Source organism: Nicotiana tomentosiformis, chromosome 9 (assembly GCF_000390325.3).
Source record: "Nicotiana tomentosiformis chromosome 9, ASM39032v3, whole genome shotgun sequence".
In the NCBI taxonomy this organism is placed as follows: domain Eukaryota; kingdom Viridiplantae; phylum Streptophyta; class Magnoliopsida; order Solanales; family Solanaceae; genus Nicotiana; species Nicotiana tomentosiformis.
In genome coordinates this window covers 41878811-41902819 of record NC_090820.1, presented here as the reverse complement: position 1 = coordinate 41902819, position 24009 = coordinate 41878811, and the positions used below count along the sequence as shown (strand labels likewise).

At 35.7% G+C, this 24009-nt stretch overlaps 1 protein-coding gene across 1 annotated transcript; it reads left to right on the top strand.

Annotated features, from left to right (window-relative positions):
• Window positions 1-11079: 11079 nt before the first annotated feature.
• On the top strand, window positions 11080-22053 carry LOC138899593 (beta-glucosidase 18-like). The gene is made up of 11 exons (XM_070186196.1): window positions 11080-11345; window positions 11435-11501; window positions 11665-11723; window positions 18682-18757; window positions 19071-19145; window positions 19257-19344; window positions 20077-20329; window positions 20742-20857; window positions 20955-21204; window positions 21309-21411; window positions 21537-22053. The coding sequence occupies exons 1-11, from the start codon at window positions 11181-11183 to the stop codon at window positions 21839-21841; spliced, it is 1557 nt and encodes a 518-aa protein (XP_070042297.1). The 5' UTR covers window positions 11080-11180; the 3' UTR covers window positions 21842-22053.
• Window positions 22054-24009: the final 1956 nt, after the last annotated feature.

Here is a 24009-nt window from a genome sequence, read left to right as displayed (position 1 = left end):
GCTGGTATGGACTATGTTAGGACACTTGCACAAGCATACACGTAGTTAAGCATTCTTATCGGATAAGAGGTTCTTCTTGATATTGTTGAGTATAAAATCACACCTTTGTTACTTGCCTTCTATGTGAGAATGGCTCTATTGGCACATAAGTTGTCAGTGTGGTGATGAGGAGTTATGAGGGCACAAGATGCCAAGTGTTAGGGTTCAGGTATTGAGACCCGTGAAATGTGATTTGTCCGAGGTTCGGTACCTCGTGGAGTTGGTTGACTAAAATCTTATGTAAAAGCCGTAGTAGTTGTTGAGTTATTACTTGTCCTTGTTGTATATGTGATTCCGAATTTAGGTTGTGTTCCATTCACTTTTTTGTGTCATTTTTATGGTATCCCGCTGATACTTGTTGTCTCTTTTCTTATTAAAATTACTGTATTGTTAATCATACTGCATAGTCTTTATGAAAATATCATATTTCCATTATTCCTATACTTATACTTGTTCATTTTATCAGACCAGTGGGTGTCTTGACTGTCCCTCGTCACTACTCCACCGAGTTTACTGTTGATACTTACTGGGCACCGATGTGGTGTGCTCATACTACTATTCTGCATATGTTTGTGCAGATCCAGGTTTTTGTTCGTTAGTGGATGTGCTGGTCGTTGTTGTGGAAACTTAAGGTAAACCTACTGTTGCGTTCGTAGGCTTCAGAGTCACCTTCAAGTTTTTGTTTTGCACTGTTTATTCTTATTTCTGGACAGTTGTATTTAGAAGTTTTCTAGCAAACACTTTGTAGAGCTTATGACTTGTACTACCGATTTTAGAAATTGTAAATTTTAAGAGATTTCTATTTCAAATTGTTAGATGCTATTTAAATAATGTTGTTGTTTCAATTAATGTTAGGCTTACCTAGTCCCTAAGACTAGGTGCCATCACGATACCCAAACAGAGGGAAAATTGGGTCGTGACATCTTTATCATTCACAAACAAATTTGCATAGAACATTCTCACATGCTCTTCATACACGGAGCTCCCAATAGTATCGAACAGAGAGGAAAGACGTTGAAAATCAAAAATAGCAATCACAATGCAGATTTTTCATAAGAGAGAGACTTACAGTGCATCCATAAGCCATAGATTTTGACTTATAGCACTAAAACCTTGATTTTTCACTTGGTCCATAGAAGATTAATTTGTCCTATGGACCAAATTATGTACTCTCCACTTTCCCTTTCTTGCATGCAGATGTTTTGGGGGTCTGCTCCATAGGCCTCTTTCCTGCCTTTTCCTGGATAATGGGAAGGTCCTTAGATGATTTACTGCTTTCATTGTCGGTTTTGAGAAAATCTGAGTCGATGGATGATTCCAAGTTTATAGTATCTTCTGGGTTGAGGGTTTTTCGAAACCTTCTACTTTGTCTGGTGGCAGTAGTAGATGAGAGGTTTATTTTTTCCATGGTGATGGTTTCTTTTTGGAAAGGATGAAGAGTGAGAGGAAGAGAAGAGGGTTCTTGTCTAGGCGCTGGGAAGGTTTAAGAGTTGCATTGGTTAAAGAAAAGGACGGATTCAGAAGGAAGTGACTTTTCTGAGGAGATGTTTTGGCGGTACTGATGGAGGTGTAATAATTATACTTATATCAATGTAAAATTAAACACACATAAGAATAAAATATTTCAAACCTATACAAAATATTTGTTTTATAAAACAAACATAATGCCAATATTTTTCTGTAGTAGACAAAATCTTTCTTCTAAAAATGATTTTGTATCAACAAGTTGAGATCCAATACCAATGAACTCTAATACAATATCACCTTTAACAACATGATCACAGATAAAATGATGCTTGATTTCTATATGCTTTGCTCTGGATTGATGCACGGAATATTTTGCCAAACATATAGCACTCGTATTATAACAAAATATAGGAGTAGAGGTAAGAGATAAATCATAGTCGAGAAGTTGATGCATGATCCAACGAACTTGTGTACAGCAACTTCCAACAGCTAAATATCCTGCTTCAGTTGTTGACAAGGCAACACAATTTTTTTCTTGCTATGCTAGGAAACTAGTGCATTTCCCAGAAGTTGGCATGTGCCACTGGTACTTTTTCTGTCGATCTTATCACCTGTAAAATCTGCATCTGAAAAACCTTTTAAGACAAAATTATTAGAGTGAGCATACCATAATCCTAATTTAGAGGTCCCAATAAGATATCTTATAATGCGCTTAACAATAGTAAAATGGCATTCCTTTGGAGCCGATTGAAATCTTGCACATTTATACATACTGAACATTATATCTGATCGACTAGCAGTGAGATATAGTAAGGATCCAATCATTCCTCTATACATAGTTTCATCAACACTTTTTCCATTGTTATCTTCATCAAGCGTAGTTGTTGGACTCATTGGAGTCCCAATGGGCTTATCATTCTCCATGCCAAACTTCTTTATAAGCTCCTTGTTGTACTTGGTTTGACTGATAAATATCCCTTTGAGAGACTATTTGATTTGTAGTCCAAGAAAGTAAGTTATCTCTCCCATCATACTTATTTCGAATTCTCCTCTCATAGAATGAGCAAATTCTTCACAAAGAATAGAGTTAGGGCTTCCAAAAATAATATCGTCAACATAAATTTGAGTAATAAGATTACCTGAATTTGAGTGCTTAATAAACAGAGTTGTATCGATATTACCTCGTTTGAAACCTTAATTTAGAAGGAAGGAACTTAATCTTTCATACCAGGCTCGGGGAGCTTGCTTGAGTCCGTATAGAGCTTTAGTCAATATATTTACATGATCTGGGAGAGTGTTATTTACAAATCCAGGAGGTTGCTTTATGTAAACTTCTTTAGAGATGTATCCATTTAGAAAAGCACTTTTTACATCCATTTGGAATAGTTTGAATACTTTATGAGAAGCAAAGGCAAGTATTATTCGAATAGATTCCAATCTTGCTACAGATGCGAATGTTTCATCGTAGTCGATTCCTTCTTGCTGGGAATAACCTTACGCAACAAGCCCTGATTTATTTCGTACTACTAGTCCGAATTGATTTAATTTATTTTTGTAAACACATTTGGTTCCTACAATAGAAGCACTTGAAGGGTTTGGAACCAGTTTTCATACTTTATTTCTTTCAAATAGATCAAGTTCATCTTTCATTGATTTGATCCAGTAAACGTCTTTCAGTGCTTCATCCACTTTCTTTGGCTCAAGTTGAGAAATTAGAGCCATGTGAGAGTTTAGCTTTTGAGATCTTGTGGTAGTGATTCCTTCCTGTGGATTTCCAATAATGAATTTTTGAGGATATCCAGGTTCACTTTTCCATTCATTTGAGATGTTTGTGGTTAGTTCCCTTTCCTCAGTAGTCGACTGTTTTATTGAAGAAGATTCTTGGATTTCACTATGTTCCTCAGCTGACTGATTTTGCTGACCAGTTGACTCCTCTTGACAGTCTTTTCCTACAACAACAGACTTTGGAATAATAGAAATTTCCTCATCTTCAGAAAGTTTTTCATTCCTTGAGTGAGGGTTAGTATCAATAAAAAACCATGAATTGATTCTTCAATGCATAAGGTTCTTTTATTGTAAACTCTATATGCTCTACTTGAAGGAGAATATCCAAGGAATATTCCTTCGTCTCTTTTTGGATCAAACTTACCCAGATTGTCCTTTCCATTATTGTGAATGAAGCATTTGCATCCAAAAGGATGAAAGTAACTGATGTTGGATTTCTTACCATTCCATAGCTCATATGAAGTCCTTTTAAGAATGGGTCAAATCAAACACCTGTTGATGATATGACATGTTGTGTTCACAGCTTCTGCCCAGAAGTGGTGAGGTAGAGAGTTTTCCACAATCATGGGTCTTGCCATGTCCTGTAAGGTTCTATTTTTACGTTTTACCACTCCATTCTATTGAGGCGATCTTGGTGAAGAGAAGTTATGAGAGATTCCTTGGTCATTGCAAAAGTTTTCAAAAGCTCTGCTTTCAAATTCTCCTCTGTGATCACTTTTGATAGTGGAAATGTAGTATCATTTTCCACGTTGGACCTTCTTATTGAAAACTTCAAAATTCCTTAGAGCTTCATCTTTATGAGTTAGAATAATAATCCACGTAAATCAAGAAAAATAATCCACAATGACAAAAGCATATTTTCTACCACCTATACTAGCAGTTCTAGTTGGACCAAACAAATCCATATGGTGCGCCGCCCGGTGCGTTGTGATAGTATATTTTCTCGCCCAACTTTTCCCACTTCTACTTCAAAATGATAGTTTCGTCCGTGCCCGTTCCTACATAGTATAAATACATCAAAAATACAAATTTAGAGATCTTTTTACCTGCGAAAGATTGGAGAAGCAACTAAGGCAAGAAGACACAAGAATTCATCAAGATTTAAACCAACGATCGGTGCAATACAGGAGTTTATATCGAATCATTAGCATTGATGTTTTCTATGTTTTTAAACCTTATTGAGATGGCTTTTTCCATTACTATGGAGTAATTTTCATTAGGGTGTTGATATATACGGTGTTTTGATAACTTGATTAGGGATTCGATTCTTGATAATTGTTGGAATTAATTGATGGAATTTTAATTTGTATTGTGAAGTTATTTCTTATTTTGCTTAATCGAAAAAGGAGCTTGATATTGAATTTCTTTAAATCTCATACTCTAGTTTATATTCGTGATTCAAATAGGTAATCGAAAGAGCCTCTTGAATTGTTAATGGAACTAAAAAAATTGGGAAATATTCGTGAGAAGTTACCCTTTAGACCATAACCATCATTTTACTCATTGTAATTGTTTACCGCGCTTCAATTGAATCAGTTACTGAAATTAACGTTTAATCGAAAGATGAACATTAGCTCCAAGTGTAATCTAATTATCTGTTGAATTTGTGAGAATCAACAGTATTATAGAGTGAACTAACTCAAGAATTGGATCCCAAGTCAATTATCTTGCACTTGTCTAGTCAATTACCATTATTTCTCTCATTGATTTTTCTTTGTTGCTCATCTGCTCTCTTTTGTGATCAATTGTTAATCGCTTAATTTTTAGTAGTTAATTGTAGTGGATAATCATAAAATCAAGTGTTAATTTTCCTGGATAGTAATTAACTAAAGATTATTCGAACACTGTTTAAATCCAATCCCAGTGGAGACAATAAATAAACTATACTATCTTTGACTAGCGAGCAATAATTATGTGTTATGTTTTGCGCTCGTCAAATACATAACAATTGATTTTAAATATTTTATCTTGCTGGAAGGTGGTGCTAATATAGTATTATATATTGCCATAATATAAAGAAATAATAGTTTGTCATATTTGTTTTAATATTAAATATTTATCTCTTGCTGCCAAAGTGGTGCTAGCTTAAAAAATCGAATTTTGTCAACTCATAATATAAAGAATTGCATTTTGTCGTATGTTGTTGTAATAAAGAACTAATTATTAAGAATTATCTATTGCCATAATATAGAGAAACAATACTTTGTCATATTTGTTTTCGTATTAAATATTTATCTCGTGCTGCCATAGGGGTGCTAGTATAAAGAATCGAATCTTGTCATAATATAAAGAGTTACATTTTGTCATATGTTGTTGACTTGTTGTATTAAAGAACTACTAATTATTAGAGTATTTTTATATTTTTATCTTTCTGGCAAAGTGGGTCTAATTTTTCGATCCAATTTTTCCACCTATCGCTTTCAGATACCGATAAGAACAAAAGAAAAAACTTGTTGCACTTTTCTTACTTACTAATCTTGTCGTGTGTATCTATTTTAATGAATATAATTTTTTTTTAAATTATATAAATATTATATTAAAAATAAAAAATAAAATTTATAGAAAAAGTAAATTTTAAAAAAATAATGATCGTCGATCCTATTTAGCTAACTCAATAAAGGAAAATATTATGCCCGCAGAAGTACTCAAACATCTTAGTCAATATATTGAGATTAAAATTTACTCCACTTATGTAATTATATTCGATATCACAAGTTACCATATTTTTATTTATAATACTTCATTCTTAGTCTTTAGGCATGCATTTTGTGCGTGTACCATTGTCATGACCCAAAATTCCTCATTAAGAGTCGTGATAACACCTAATCTCTAAAACTAGGTAAGCATACCCCTTACTGAATTAATAACAGATTTTAACCAACAACTATTAAACATGAACCCGATATTTCTATATAAAGCCAACAATCCCAACATGATATACAATATTCCAAAATCGGTAGTACAAGTCATAAGCTATACTGAGTTCACTAAAAACTCTTTAAATACAATTATTCCGGAATAAAAATAAACAGTACAAAGTAAAACTTTAGAAAGTGACTTTAAGGGCTACGAACGCGGTGACAGGTATACCTTGAGTCTCCACAATAATACTCGATTAATTAACTAATGACCAGCGCGCTCCCAAGTACCTGGATCTATACAAATATGCAACAAGCATAGCATGAGTACACCACTGCTGTACCTAGTAAGTATCAAGACTAACCTTGGTGGAGTTGTGACGAGGAACAATCAAGACACCTACTAGACATAATAACCTGTACAAGTATGGATATAAAACTAATAAGGAACAATATAAAGCTAAACATGGTAAGAATAACGTTACAATACTTGCATTAAGAACTAGAAACAAAAATTAACAACAAGGAGCAATAGGTAATAACGCCGAAAAGTAAGAAGAATATAACTAAAGTTCGGTGAAACCAAGTAAGGAAAAACAGGTAACAACCCAATAAAACAAGCGCTCTCACCCCAGGTTTATGCAAGAGTTTCCCCGAGGTACCACACCTCATAATCACAAATCTTGGGTCCCAAAACACGAACCCTAATCACTTGGCATTTGTTCCCACATTACAAATCACAATCGTACAGACAACTCACGTGTTGCACGGACAACTCATGCGGCAATACCATTAACACCTCGTATCTGCACGGACAACTCACGTTCTAAGAGAGTGACAATATCTCATATCCGCACGGACAACTCACGTGCTAGCAGTAATAATACCTCATGACCGCACGGAAAACTCACGTGCCAATAGCAGAATTATCTCATATCTGCACGGACAACTCATGTGCCAATAGTACAACTCACGCATAGAAGGCAAGTATACAAAAATACATGTAAATGATCAGTAAACATCAGGGTTCATCTTCTTAGAATGATATAAGTGACTAATTGCGGTGTATACTTGTGCAAGTGTTCTATCACGACTCCAGTCAACAAGTAAGATCAAAGACAACGAATGGCACATAGGAAATAACACAACAAAATATAAAATGCATGAATCACACAAAGTAGGCACGCCGAGAATCGTTCCAAGGTCATCAATATATGGGCTCGGCAACACAACATCACTGAAGACCATTACTTCGACCTTAGAATAAAATTTACAACATCTGGAATTTTCTACAAGACCCGAACCTCGCAGCTACACACTGTATAAGTCTAAACAAGCTGTATCAAGCCATAACCATAACCCAAGATGTAATCACATGCCATACCACACAACTCACATACTTGTAGCAAATTTTTCTATCACAGTAGCTGCTCAAAACAACCCAATACCGGTAATAAACCTCGTATCAAACAAAACCTCGTTCTGAAACCTTCGTACACTGCCGATGATGAAAGAATCACGCAGAAACTCATAACCACTCATCTGATCAACAATTCATGGATCTCCCTCTCCTTCGACAAGAACTATAGTTAATTTCTAAGCCGGTCAATGACATTATCCTTTCAAATATACCACAATCAAATCTGATAGTACCCATTCTAGGTCTGACGGCCTCATCTTTTCAAATACGAGCTACCCTACTAACATGCCACACCAATACTACCCATAGCCACAAACCGTGCAAGCCGCGCACCAATATGCAACAATTCAAATGTACACAATCATGGAAAATGACTCAAATGAGAGAACCATCCTGCAAGTTCAACAAGTACCACCACAATCCCAATGCTATGAGTCCATCATACATGGTAGAATCAAGACACATGAATCTAACACAAGAGATCATATCTCAACAAAACTCTGTCGCAATGCGTGACCCCATCCAAACACTGGTCTACATAAAATACCTCTAGCCAGTATACCTAAAATCAACAGCCATGCACAATTCGACATCATGTACCTAAGGTGCATGACTATAACCACGAAGGAACCAATAATGCAATACTATCGTCTAGAAAGAACATAACCAAATGCACAATCAATCATTCAACAGTCCCATATCCATCTCGCTCAAATTCCTCTATAAGGCCCAAATAGACTCGCACCAAGTGTGCCTATAACCAACTGATCACAGCCCCTCGTAGCGTAGAAGGGTAACTCATAAAGCATCTCAGAATACGAATAAGCTCAACTCTAACTGAATGGCACATCCCTCAACAACAACAATGCGGAGTCAACCGATCCTACCCGGTGTAGAATACATCATCATTGGGCCTACCAATGGACCCCAAATAATCTATGGTCACCCACAAATAGATACATAACCTTCCTAAAGTCCACAATGACCTAACTGTAACACATACTGTCATCTGGCTAGCTTTGGCCATATTTTCACAGCCCACAACCATGAAATAATATGTTTCTGAGAACTCCTGGTCTCCAAGTCCATAGAATGCATGAATCACCATATCTGATCCTAACTCCACTGCCCGAATGTCTAACATATCTCTCATACATGATCATCCCATGACGAATACTGCTATAATTCTTCTGTGCCACCTAGAAAAATTTGAATATTAGGATTCGATCAACCATGCGAGTACCACAATACCAATGAAGCATACATAAGTCTGAACAAGTGCACCTTCTGAAATGCGCACCCTTTTCAGGAATTACCAAATAGTTATAGCATTCATCTAAACTTCGAAAACCGTCTATACTGTCTATGAATTTATGATCTTCCCTTCGAAACAGACCAGTGACCTTGCACATGAAAATCTCAGTCCCACATAACACACCACATCTATCATGTCATCATAGGAAAAGTACGAGAATCTCATAATCAACTCTGAGTCGCAAGCAAACTACATACTCAATTGGTCGAGAACCTTCAATTTGATCTTATCCAGGAGAAAATCATAATACGCAACATGTTCCTCATGCCGGTAGGAAATATACACCTCTAACCGTAGTAGAAATCCTTGAGAGCACTTTGAAATCCATTTGCACATAATGAAGCCATCAGAAGTGAATCTCTCTAACTCAACCAAGCCACGCGAGCTGCCAAACCTAAGAGTATTTTCATAAAACACCTGTAGAGACTCACCACATCATAAGTACCCAAGGAATAGATCGTATCCATTGTCGTGCTGATCCAAACCTACTACCAAGTTGTCCTATTTCTCCGAGTTCCTTCTGAATTGCCTTCAAGTTGATACTTCTCCTTGCTAGAATAACACGATCCCTACCCAAGCTCACCGCAAGGGATCCCAGCATAAAACCACAACCCCTAAAGCCCATAATTATTGGTCAATTAATTATTTCACGTTGGCTTGCCTAGCTAGTGGATGTTAGGCGCCATCATGACCCCGAGGTTGGAATTTCGGGTCGTGACAATAACTGAGGAGGCATGTTACCTACAACAACAACAACAACAACCGAGTATAATCTCACTAGTGGGGTCTGGGGAGGGTAGTGTGTACGCAAACCTTACCCCTACCATGGGTTAGAGAGGTTGTTTCCGATAGACCCTCGGCTCCCTCCCTCCAAAAACTCTTCACCTTGCTCTTGGGGTGACTCGAACTCACAACCTCTTGGTTGGATGTGGAGGGTGGTCACCACTAATTTTATGCATGTTACCTACCTAAAATAAATAATAACAAAGTGATTGTGTTAGATATAATAACACTTATTTCATGCATTATGAAAATAGTTGGAGAAATCTGGGACTAGAATTTCATGATGTGGCAGCGAAATTAATAAAAGCATTTTTTTTAAAAACGGAACAGTGGCTTTTAAAAGCTTTGCATTACTTGTATATAAAATTAAAATATCATTTTCTGCTAATATTTTTTTTTTAAGCAAATCAATATAATACTCAGTTTCAGATACTTACAACTTTTTCCTTGCGGAACTATACCATTGAAACCACTACTTAAATTACCATTAATTATCCTTACAGAGAGGATGAATTTATGAATTTTTACAGTCTAAAAATCCTCTTATATATGATGCAAGAAATATTTGTGTAATTAATCATAGTCGTTATCTCTTGGTGAAAATTTGTATCTTTTTTAACAGCCATAATAATATATTTATATGTTATAATTAGCACCTCTTATTGGCGGATCCAACACATTAGCAAATTTTCAGCATATTTAGTCTGGCAACTCAACCTCTGTATATATGTATATAGATTTTCTATTCTCTTTTTCTTTTTAAGTGTCATATAAAAACACTTTCATCTTTTACTAAAACTTAATAAGATTATAAGATGTTCCGAGAAAAGAAAAGGAATACCGTTAACAAGAAAAGGAGTACATATTTGATGGGATTAATTTACGACAATATGTAGAATAACATGTAAGATAGTTTCTTCCTTTTTACATAACTTATTAATTTGCAATTTGGTTTAATAGTTCAATTTTTTTATAAAATAAATTGATTTATGAACTTTTTTTACCGCTTAATAAACCAGATTTCCTCTATCCAGCTATATAATTTACGTTTTTCCATGTATGTAAAAATATAGAAATTGAGAAGGGACGTAAAATTGAACCAAGAGGAGGAGGGAGAGACATAAGGAAGAATTTTAAGCATGTGCTGAATTTTTATTTACGTCAGCTCGCACTCCGACAGAGTTGGTGGTTCTGCGGAATAGTCATGCATGTGCTTCTGGTTGAACTCGTTAGTTTTTAACAGAAAACTAACGGAAGGATGTAATTTCTCATTTTTGTGACAGTTTAGGGAATGTTTTTTGCTCATTGTGATAGTACAAGGATGTAGTTTTAAGTGTTGAGTATAGCTGAGGGATATTTCTGGCCATTTTCTCTAGATTATTTCTATTTAAACGTGTGAGATGTTGCCTTTTCTTCTTGCCTTTTCTCTCTGACTTTAAAATTGAAGTACAAGCAACTAATTATCTTCCCATCATTTCCACTGAAAAAAACAGTGTACTTTTGACTTCCTAACATGGAACCTGCAGTGTTTTGGCATACCTGCTTAGCAATTTGTATCTTCTTTTCTGGTTTCATGGTGTCATGTCATCAAACAGACAAGCTTATTTTCCAAGAAAATTCAAACCAAGTTACATTGTCAAGCAATTTCTTGTTTGGAACGGCCTCTTCATATTACCAGGTTCTTCTCACAGTTCTTTTTCCCCCTTTTTGTTTTTACCTTTTTCCCGATATTCTTGTTTGTAACCGCTCTTCTTTTTTTCTACGTAGTATGAAGGAGCTTTCCTCAGTGATGGGAAAGGCCTCAGCAACTGGGACGTTTTTACCCATGAAGCTGGTGAGCTTTCAGAATGCCAATTTCTTTCAATGTTTGCAACACGAATTTTATTTACTGTGTTTTTAGGCTACCAAATCAAGCAACACCAGTCACCAGCTCCCCGCACACCCCACAAATAGAGAAAAAAGAATTCATGTAATTTATTATTTTTGTCTTGTTGCAGGTCATGTTAAGGATGGAAGCAATGGAGATGTTGCTGTTGATCACTACCATCGTTATTTGGTAATCTATTATCTAGTTGATGCTCAGCCTTTTTTTATTTTAAATGCTTCAAAAATTAATTAATTTCTGCAAACACAGAACCAATTGCCGAGTTTTAAGCTAAAATTGTCTTTTATGGAAGTAGATTTATTTTTATCCTTTAAATATGTCCTTGAGCGTTTTTAGTCCCTTAAGTTTTCTAAAGTGGAGATCCAACTAAAAAACTGGGTTAACTCTTGTTAAAAAACTAACGTGGTCAATGAGAAAACTTAACGGTGATTCAGACTGTGCATTGAAAAGAATATAATTTTTTTTTACTATTTTCTTCTTTAGCTACAATCCATTCAATGTAGGAACACACCATGATAAATAGGCTGATGCAACTCATTATCCAAAGTTTAATCTTCATTTAATGAAAATACCAAATGGTAGAATGAGAATCATCTGGATTCGAACAAGTCTTAGGTTATTCTTTATCGTTGTTTAAGTTTATACAGTAGATTTGCAAAAGATAATTATGGTATTTCTAAAGTATGATTTTGGTCTATCAATGACTATTTTGAACAATAAATACTCAAGTATCACTCCATGGTAGCTAGCAATTAGCATCGAACTTCATCTATACAATATATTCTACCAAATCGAACCCATTCTAGGCTTCTTTTGATTCTTTGTTCAACGTGTTCAACATCTAACTTAGTTTTCTTTTTGCTTTTCCGCTCAATCAAAAATTTTCTTCAGAGGCATCAATATAGAATTAAGTAGGTTTCTTTAATTTTACCAAGAACGGTCACGTAGCTATTGCTTAATGTAGTAAAATCCTATATATTCTGTTAGGATCGGGAACCCGGGTAGTGTGAAATTTAGCAAAACAACGGTATAATGACAATAACAAAGACAATGGAAGTTGATAATAACGGCAATTAAAGAATATAAAGAAGACACAAATTTAACGTGGTTCGGTCAAGGTGACTTACGTCCACAAACGGAGAGGAGCAATTTCACTATACCAACAAGAGTACAAAAGAGAGTACAAATTAGAGTAAATACTCTAATTAATCCCAAATACCCCAAGATAATAACCTCACAAGATCACTCCAAAGAAAGGGTTCACACAAGTATTTTCCAACACTCACTCTCTTACAAAATACTCTATAATGAAATAAAGGAGGACAAAGAAAGACAAGAGTGAAAAGCTCTTGAATTGGTGTGTTTACAAATGAGGAGAAACTCCTCTATTTATAGCAAGAAATCATTAGCCTAATAATGGATATTATGTCATGGCAAATGTCATGATTCACAAATTTGTTATAATAGATATTATGTCATGGCAAATGTCATGAACCACAAATTTATTATAATGGATATTATGTCATGGCAAATGTCATGAAAATTTGGCCATATTACAAATCTCCACCTTGGCCTAATTTCGGCTTATATATAGTAAATTTGCTCCACATTCTCCGCCAAAAACCCAATGGGAAAAATCATTCTTCATAAATGCCAATCATGTTCAGGCAAAGCTTGAACTTGGACACTTGAAGAGGTTTTGTGAACATGTCAGAAGGATTGTCTCTAGTGTTGATCTTCTGAATAGAGACTTTTCTTTCATCAATGGTTTCTCAGATGAAATGATACTTTATATCAATGTGCTTCGTCCTCTTATGATACATTTGATCTTTAGTCAAGTGAATGGCACTTTGACTATCACAGAAAATGGTAATACCACTTTGGTGTAAATTGAGTTCTGCAAGTAGACCCTTCAACCATAAAGTTTCTTTGGTCGCCTCGGTCACTGTCATATATTCTGCTTCGGTAGTAGATAAAGCTACTACATGTTATAATGTAGCTTTCCAACTAATAGCGCAACCACCGATGCAAAATACATAGCCTGTCACGGATCTTCTTTTGTCAAGATCACTTACATAATCTGAGTCTACATAACCAACCAAAGTGTTAGTATTTCTCCCAAACTCCAAATATGTGTTTGAAGTACCTCGCAAGTATCTGAGAATCTATTTCACAGCATGCCAATGTGCTTTACCAGGGCAAGCCATATATCGGCTTACCAAGCTCACTACTTGTGAAATATCTGGACGTGTACAAACCATTGCATACATAATACTGCCGACTGCACTGGAATAAGGAACATGTGCTATGTACCTCTCTTCTTCCTCTGACTGCGGGGACTGAGCAGCTGATAATTTAAAATGAGCAGCAAGAGGGGTACTAACTGGTTTAACATCTTTCATGACAAACCTCTCCAAGACTTTCTTCAAGTACTTCTTCTAGGTGAGAAATAGCCTGTTGGCTTTTCAATCTCTTTTGATCTCCATGCCAAGGATTTTCTTAGCTGCTCCCAAATCTTTCATCTCAAATTCACTTTTCAGCTGACTTTTCAAATTATGAATTTCTGTTAAATCCTTAGCAGCAATGAGCATGTCATCAACATATAATAATAATAGGTACACAAATGAACCATTAGTTAACTTCCGGAAGTAAACACAACTATCATACATGCTCTTCGAATAACCATGACCCAACATAAAGGAATCAAACCTTTTATACCATTGTCTTGGAGACTGCTTTAATTCGTACAAGGATTTCTTTAACAAGCAAATATGATCTTCTTTTCCTTCAATTTCAAATCCTTCGGGTTGATGCATGTATATTTGTTCCTCAAGTTCGCCATGTAAGAAAGTTGTCTTAACATCAAGTTGTTCTAATTCCAAATCATACATGGCAACGAAGGCAAACAAGACACAAATAGAGCTATGTTTAACAACATGTGAGAAAATATCATTAAAATCAACTCCTTGTATTTGACTATAGCCCTTTGCAACTAATCGTGCATTATACCTCGCATCTTCAACCCCTGGAATGTCATCCTTTTTCTTGAAGACCCATTTGCAACCAACAATTATTTTTCCTGATGGCGGCTTCATAAGAGACCAAGTACCATTCTTGTGGAGAGACTCAATTTCTTCATTCATTGCAATCAGCCACTTGGCTGAGTCAGCACCAGAAACTGCTTCTGAATATTTTGATGGTTCTCTAATTTCTTCAGTTTCCTGTGCAACTGAAAAAGAAAATGCAACATAATCTCCAAAGCTTAATGGTTGCTTACCTTCTCTTCTTGGTCTATGTTTGGCTATAGAATACTCCTCTTCTTCTAGTTCAACTTCAGGAGTCTCAACTTCAGGAATTTCAGCTTCTGTCTCAACTTCAAGAGTTTCAGCTATATTTTGCTCCAAAGTTGATGAGTTTGGCTTAGAAGGAATGCCAATCTCAATCTCCACCTAGTTTTGTATACTCTTTCATTTACCTGTATTACAAGAACTAGAAGACTCTTTTCTAGAATGTAACATAGAGGATTCATCAAAGGTTACATCTATGCTAATTATAAATTTTGGTGTCATGGGATTAGGATACCATAGTCGGTATCCTTTCACCCCAGATGCATACCCAAGGAAAATACACTTTTTAGCCCTTGGCTCTAATTTTCCATCATTTACATGCATGTATGTAGGGCAACCAAATATCTTTAAATCAAAATAATTAGCAGGAGTACCTGACCATATTTTCTCTGGAATCTTAAAGTTCAAAGGTGCAGAAGGATCTCGGTTGACAATATAACAAGCTGTAGAGATAGCTTTTGCCCAAAAGGCGTTTGTCAACCCAGCATTTGAAATCATGCAACGAGCCCTTTCCAAAAGAGTTCTATTCATCCTTTCTGCCACACCATTTTGCTAAGGTGTCATTCTCACGGTACGATGTCGAGCAATTCCTTCATTCTTGCAAAATTCATTGAATTCATCATTACAAAATTCCAAGCCATTATCTGTTCTAAGCCGCTTAACCTGTTTTCCTGTTTGCTTCTCAATCAAAACTTTCCATTATTTGAAATTTAAGAAAACATCACTTTTATTTTTCAGGAAATAAACCCAAACTTTCCTTGAATAATCATCAATGAAAGTTAACATATACCTGGCACCACCTTTTGATGGGGTACGTGAAGGACCCCAAAGATCTGAATGAATGTAATCCAAAGTACCTTTTGTTCTATGAATCGCTGGAGATTTGAAGCTGACTCTTTTCTGCTTCCCGAACACACAATGTTCACAGAACTCCATATTTCTGGTACTTTGGCCACATAAGAGACCTCTTTTACTGAGGATGAAAAAACTTTTTTCACTCATATACCCCAATCACATATGCCATAATTTGGTGATGTCAGAATCTGATTTATCTGATATTGAAACTGCAGCAGCACCTGTAACAGTAGATCCCAAAAGTGTATACAACGTATCAGATCTGCGTGCTTTCATGATCACAAAAGCACCATGAGAAATTTTAAGAACTTCACCTTCACCTGTGTACTTGCACCCAAGAGATTCTAGAGTGCCCAAAGAGATGAGATTTTTCTTCAAGTCTGGAACATGTCTAACATCGGTGAGAGTTCTCACCACACCATCGTGCATTTTGATTCGGACTGTACCTTTTCCAATAACTTTGTAGGCAGCATTGTTGTCCATCAAGACAACTCCACCTCCAATAGATTCATATGTGGTAAATAAATCCCGACTAGGACACATATGATAAGAACAACCCGAATTTAAAATCCACTCATTGTTAGATTTGAAACTATTATTAGTTGCTAAAAAATAGTTCCCTCAGTCTAATCAGCAGCTACACTTGCTTCGGCAGTATCAGTATTTTTGTGCTCATTTTTCTTTTCTGTATGCTTTTCTTTGTTTTTCAATTTAAAGTAATCAGAAATAATATGACCTTTCTTATGACAATATTTGCACATGACATTTCTGTTTCTGGATTTTGACCTTGATTTAGGTTTCTCACTACTTGAATCTTTCTTATTGGATCTACCTCTTATGAATAAGCCCTCCCCTTGGTTCCCACTAATTTCCCCAGTAATATCTCTACCTATTTGTTCTTTTGATTTCAAAATAGATTTGATATCTTTATAAGAGATATTATCCTTTCCATAAAGCATAGTATCTCTTATATGTTTAAACGACTGGGGTAAAGAAATAAGCAATAACACAGCTTGATCCTCATCTTTGATTTCAGCATCTATGTTACTTAAATCCATAAGAAGAGAATCAAAAGTATCAAGATGAGTAAGTATAGAGGTACCTTCAGCCATACGAAAAGTGTAGAGTTTTTTCTTTAGGTAAAGTCTGTTTTCTACTGTTCTTTTCATATATATATGGCTTTAAGCTTTTCCCATATGACTTTGGTTGAGCTTTCTGCTGCAACTTCACGCAAAACCTCATTTGAAAGATTTAAAATAATACCTGCTTTTGTCTTTTTGTCTATGACGGCAAACTCCTCGTCCGTCATGTTATCCGGCATCTTCTCATTTTCTTGCAGTGCCAAATCTAAGCCATCCTGAATTAGGATAGCTTCCATCTTTAATTTCCATATTCCGAAGTTTGCACTTCGGTCAAATTTCTCAACATAAGACTTTGTTAGAGTCATTTTGGCTATTTAAACTAACCCGGTTAGATCTGGCTCTGATACCAATTTGTTAGGATCGGAAACCCGGGTAGTGCGAAATTTAGCCAAACAACGGTATAATAATAATAACAAAGACAGTGGAAGTTGATAATAAAGGCAATTAAAGAAAATAAAAAAGACACAAATTTAACGTGGTTTGGTCAAGGTGACCTACGTCCACACGCGGAGAGGAGCAATTTCACTATACCAACAAGAGTACAAAAGAGAGTACAAAATTAGAGTAAATACTCTAATTAATCCCAAATACCCCAAGAGAATAACCTCACAAGATCACTCCAAAGAAAGGGTTCACAAAAGTGTTTCCCAACACTCACTCTCTTACAAAATACTCTATAATGAAATAAAGGAGTAGAAAGAAAGACAAGAGTGAAAAACTCTTGAATTGGTGTGTTTACAAATGAGGAGAAACTCCTCTATTTATAACAAGAAATCCTTAGCCTAATAATGGATATTATGTCATGGCAAATGTCATGAATCACAAATTTGTTATAATGACAAATGTCATGAACCACAAATTTGTTATAATGGATATTATGTCATGGCAAATGTCATGAAAATTTGGCTATATTACACATTCATTCTAAATGTAAATATATACTTCCTACATATTATGTAAATTTTCTAGTATTGCACTGAGAATAATTTTCTGCCTTCTTCTTGACTACATAAATGTGTTTAAATCAGATTCACTATTTTGGCACAGGAGGCAGCTGTTACACAAATACCCACTACCTTTAAGAAATGTCAGTAGGGATGGCAAAAAGGGGGAGGTTGATCCACCGCGTATTGAGTTAGGAATGGTAATTAAGTGAATGAAAAAAGAACGATGAAGTTGGGAAAGAGAGAATTAAGAAATATATATATAGCTGGGAGAGGTGTTAGTCGGGGGACAATGTATTTCTGAACCTTGCACAATTTGTATTTTATCCTGAGTGAAATGCCAAACCAGTTGATATGAATCAAAAGTGAGGGACATTGAGATTAATTAGATTGTTTTTGCTAAATAATTTTTGCCTACTGAAACTCACTCAAAACGTTTTCATGCTATTATGAAATACTGCTCACACAACAATATATAAACTAGATAGGAGGTACTTACGATTGAACAATTTGTCACTTTATTAGGAGATCAAAATTAATTTTGTTCCTGCATAAGCAAAGTGAACAGCCTAATTGTGCTGGACAGAAGGCATACATGCATGTTGACACAAAAGGGCGAAAAAAGTTAGATTCTTCTTTGTAATTAGGATTTAAAACTCACATAATTGGTTTCAGTTTATGGGTCAAAACTAATCAGCATCATATGAAAGCAGATAAGAACATGCGCATTTGTTGCTAATTTCAAAGCTGCTTAGACTAATGCAGTGTATTAGCAATAATATAAAAGCGTAAATCATGAAATGGAAGAGTTCTAATCTGTTTGGTATTAAAATGTAAACAGGAGGACATCAAACTCATGGCAGATATGGGTGTGAATAGCTTTCGTTTCTCTATCTCATGGGCAAGAATTCTGCCTAGTAAGTTATAACTGTCACTGCTCTCTTTCCTTCATCTTATCTTAAACTAATAAGGGCAGCCCGGTACACTAAGTTTCTGCTATGTGCGGGGTCCGGGAAGGGCCGGACCACAAGAATCTATGGTACGCAGCCTTACCCAATATTTCTACAAGATGTTGTTTCCACGGCTCGAACCCGTAACCTCCTGATCACATGGAGGCAATTTTACCAGTTACGCCAAGGCTCCCCTTCCTCGTCTTAAACAAATAAACTCCTAATTGTTTTACAATGAGAATCTTTTTTATTTTTTTTGGTCGGTTGTAATTTTATTCAGAGGGGATATTTGGAGAAGTTAATATGGCCGGAATTGAGCACTACAGTAAGCTCATTGATGCACTCCTACAGAAAGGTCAATTCTGCTTCTCTTGCTAATTACAGTTTTATGCTTTAGATAATCCAAAATGTAGAAAAGAAGTAAAATTTTGGGCTCAAACGAGTTCGTTATTTGCTATGACTTCAGGGATCCAGCCGTTTGTCACATTAACACATTTTGACATACCACAAGAACTTGAGGACAGATATGGTGGTTGGCTAAGTTCACAGATACGGTAAGCGTCACAGCCCAATTTTAGAGGAGCCCAATGCTTTAAACTGTGTATCAGAACATCTATCTATCCATGATATGAACATGCATTCTACATATCTTAAAACATTTATAAGAGCATGCATTCTACATTATAAACATTTCTAAACATTTTCTATATCTTAGGAAATATGTATTTTTCATAAAAATACCTTAAAGGGACATACATCTCAACTTACATCTACCTCGCACTCCAAATACTTAAATGACGTTAAGCACGTCCAATTAAATCAACCAACATGATAGTTTGTATCAAACTATATCAATACCTGTTATGACAATTTCAAACTTACTCCATTTAGGTTCACAATTGGTTACAAGCCATCCAAATCCCATTCAATTTGATTACTCCAGTAATTTATAAGGTCTCCATCTCAAGGTATATATTAACTCAATGGAGTTATTAGAGTCATTAATTAACTCAATTTTTAACTTCTTTGCCACACTTTATTACTGACAACTACTACTAACTAGTGGAGTACTATAAATATCCCAATGAACTCAGAACTCTCTTGTGGACCAGGGTACAACTCATGCTCACTTTAATCACATCGTTAAGATTTTATTTAGTCCAAATAATTGTCCATAACTTACCATAAGTAGTTGGGACCCTCTTATACTTAAAGCTAGTTGTAGATTCTATCAAAACCCAAAACGATGAACAAGTTACATTCGTGTTACATGGGTTTTGTTTCAGGGATGATTTCAGCTATTTCGCAAACATATGCTTCAAATACTTGGGAGATAGAGTTAAATACTGGGTAACGATGAATGAGGCTAACTTCGTGGCCATTAGTGGCTATAGAGATGGGACTTGCCCTCCATCTCGATGCTCTGGTATATTTGGGAATTGTAGTGCTGGGGATTCAGAAAGGGAACCCTTCATTGCAGCTCACAATATGATCCTATCTCATGCAGATGCTGTCAGCATTTACCGCACCAGATATCAGGTTTTTTCGACGGCTCTTTAATTCCCTTTTCTCCATTATCATGTCAATTCTCAACTTGGCATGATCTTGCACACAACTTGTTCAAATAGTAATTACTCTTCTAGTGCAATGCTACTCATGTTGGCTTGTCTATTGAAAGGGAAGGGAACACTAGGTAAAGCAAGATATCATCATGAGTCTCTAACTATTTTTGATGAAGTAAAATAGGGAAATTGTATATTTAGACGACTAGATGTGAAAATGTTATCCTTGGAAACTCCCTCCATTATGCTATCTATCAAATCACCATAATATAGGAATCCCACTTTCTTTCTTTTCTTCTTTTTGGGGTCTTTTCCTTCTGATTCCTTCATTTCAATCGACCCTGAAATTGTAAGTTAGTTAATATAGTCTATTTTCTGCTGCTTTTCAGAAAAGTCAAGGAGGCATGATTGGCATTACTATGGGTTTCGAATGGTATGAACCGTTAAGCAATTCCTCAGAAGACATAGCTGCAACTCATAGAGCTCGATCATTCTATGACAGTTGGTAAGCCTTCTATATAAGTAATTTGGTTCTACGATCTGATATTTATGCATCGGAAAGAGAGTAAAAGAATATTTTCTTACTAAGTACCCACTTGCAGGTTTTTAGACCCTATTATATTAGGAACATATCCTAAAGAAATGGTACAAATATTGGGATCTAATCTTCCAGAATTTTCAATGAATGATTTGAGCAAGTTGAGTTATGGCCTAGATTTCATTGGCATCAATCATTATTCGGCTTGCTATATCAAAGATTGCTTATATTCTGCCTGTGAAAATGGAAACTCTTGGTCAGAGGGTTCTTATTTTAGGACTACACAAAGAGACGGCATCTACATTGGGGAACCCGTATGTTTCCTTAAATCACATTAGTATTCTTATCTTTAATCTTATTCTGCAAATTATTACTTGCACTTTCTACACTGCTAAAGAATGTTTTTTTAATGAATCAGGGGGAAGTGGACTGGCAATTTGTGTACCCACAAGGGATTGAAAAAGTTGTGATGTATCTGAAGGAAAAATTCAACAATACTCCTATGTTTATCACTGAAAATGGTATGAAAAATATTTCACATTCTTGTCCTTTAGAATGAGATACATTTCATCAACTAATTACTTGTGCGAGATGCAATTTGATCTACCGGCGGATACAACTACTAACATAACTGGCAATGTTGCAGGCTTTGCTGGGAACAGTTCTTCTATAGAGGATATTTTGAACGATGTTCGTAGAGTGAAATACTTACATAGCAACTTAAATTCATTGGCAAATGCCATCAGGAAAGGTGCAGATGTAAGGGGGTACTTTGTTTGGTCCCTTCTTGACAACTTTGAGTGGCTAGATGGATATACCATAAGATTTGGACTTTACTATGTCAACTATACTAATAATCTCCAGAGAACTCCAAAATTATCAGCCACCAAGTATCAAGAGCTTATGTATAACTTTCACATGGAGCTTGATATACATACTGCCCAGAAATAGACTATGTATATGTGGAGGCTTGTTGAAGATTTTTATTTAGGTCTCTGTTGTTGGAAGGCAATTACTGGGCAATCATAGTATAATTGTTCAGCCTAATCCCTTCCTTTATATTGCACAAATCAGGCCCAACTACCCTAATCTTTTTATTCACTCTAATAACGTAATGAAGATCAATTATTTAAGTAAGAAATAATATTCTGTTGAAAGCTGAATTTTATCCATTAGTTCCCCTTTCTTCTGATAGGTCAACTTAATGTTCCAGAAATATTATACCAAAAGGGTGTAAACTTCTGCTGTTTTTCAAAGTAAACTCTTCCATCAAAACTCATGATTAATACTTAAGCAGATGGGATGGAAAAATTATATTCATGAAATATAGACCATAATAACAAACTCGTGGACGCGACTCCCTCCACGGTTTGCCTGCTATCTCAGAAAGTTGTTGCTACAATATCAGCCAAAATATTGCCATAGAAATAGATTATAAGAACATAAATTATCAAATTAAGTATTGATGGGAAGCATGTATCACACCCCAAGTCTGAATGGGGTGGACTATGCTCTATATGCAACTAACATGTACCTGTAACAGATTACATTCCATAACTTGAAAGGCAAATGCAAAATGTAAAAGTCTTATATATATCACCGTGGCCATTGGCCTAAGACATGAAATAGGTGTGGAACTGAATGCAAGTAAACACACAAATACGGTGTATGAAGCCTTTATAAATACCTACTACTGAACAACTGATTCAACGTCGGGAAAGGGCCCGGCCTACTCGTAATCTTTAAGATCAATAAGGACACTAAAAGTACAAGAGGGTGAATTGTGGACTATTAAAACTTAGTTGACTAAGGTTGAGTTTAGTCGACTGGTTTTTGAACAACACACAGATAAGATAGAGATGAATGCAATGAATTGAAAGCAAAACAAGACACAATAATTTTTATACTGGTTCAGTACCGGTGTGGTACTTACGTCCAGTTTCCCTTGGGTCATAAGGGTTCTCTTAGATCTTGATAAAGAATTACAACAATGATGGTTTTTTTGCTCGTTCACCACCAACGATGTTTAGCAACAATAATTTCTGGATGTTGACACAACTCTCTTTTGTGTTCTAACTCTTCCTATCTTTTGTGGCACTTGTAGACTTAAGAATATAGTGCTTGTGCTAAGAACTAGACAGACTTAGAAGATAGTGTTTGTAGTTGTGCAGCTTAGTCCTTGAGTTTGCCAGTATTCTTATAGCTGAGTATTGTTGTGTATTTGGTATTTTACTTGAGGAAGGTGTCTCAGATTCCTTCAAGAGAGATGGGATAGATTTATTAATCCAAGAAGTGCTTTGTTCCATGTCAAAAATGAGAAGCACTTCAAGTTGTCTCATTTGGTGGGGTGGATTAATTATTCCAAGGAGTACTTCATTATTTTATCAAAGAAAGGAGCAACACTTCCAATTGTCTCCCACTATGTTCTGTTTCCCACTTAAATTGTCTCCCATTACTTCCTTCCTTCTTGGTCTTCTTGGATTGTGCTTCTGCTAAATCTTCTGGGATTTGGTTTCCTTTTTTGATAGCTTCTTGTCCTAGCATCGTTTCCTTTGATTTAGCATCACCAACTTTTCCTTCTTCTCATTTCCTTCTGTTGGTGCCTTGATTCCTACCATCAAAGTAGATAGGAATTAATTTTGCACAATTGTCATCATTGAAACTTAGATGTAACAATCTCCCCATTTTTGATGATGACAATAAAGAGAGAGTAAACAAAGTATATTTTCCTTTCATCACTTTGAGATGCCTGCACCCCCGGGTTGTTGTACTCATTACTGCTCCCCCTGAGTTGTTGATTTACTTCTCCATAATGTTCTCCCCCTTTGACATCAATCAAAAAGGAAAGAAAATGCAAGCCTAGTATATATAACACAAGAAAATATATACAGAGAATATGCATACTAGTTAGGGCAACATAAGTAATGCCTTCAGTAGAGGCATAAAGTAATGGTTTATACAGACCAATGCAAAAAAGATAAGTCTTAAAACAAAAGCAATCACACAAAAAAGATTATTTTTAACACACACAAACATGCCTTAATTTCACCTCAGGAAGTACTTGAGGGTTTGGATAACTTTGGTGCAGAAAAAGTCATAGGAGATTTCAACATCTTTGA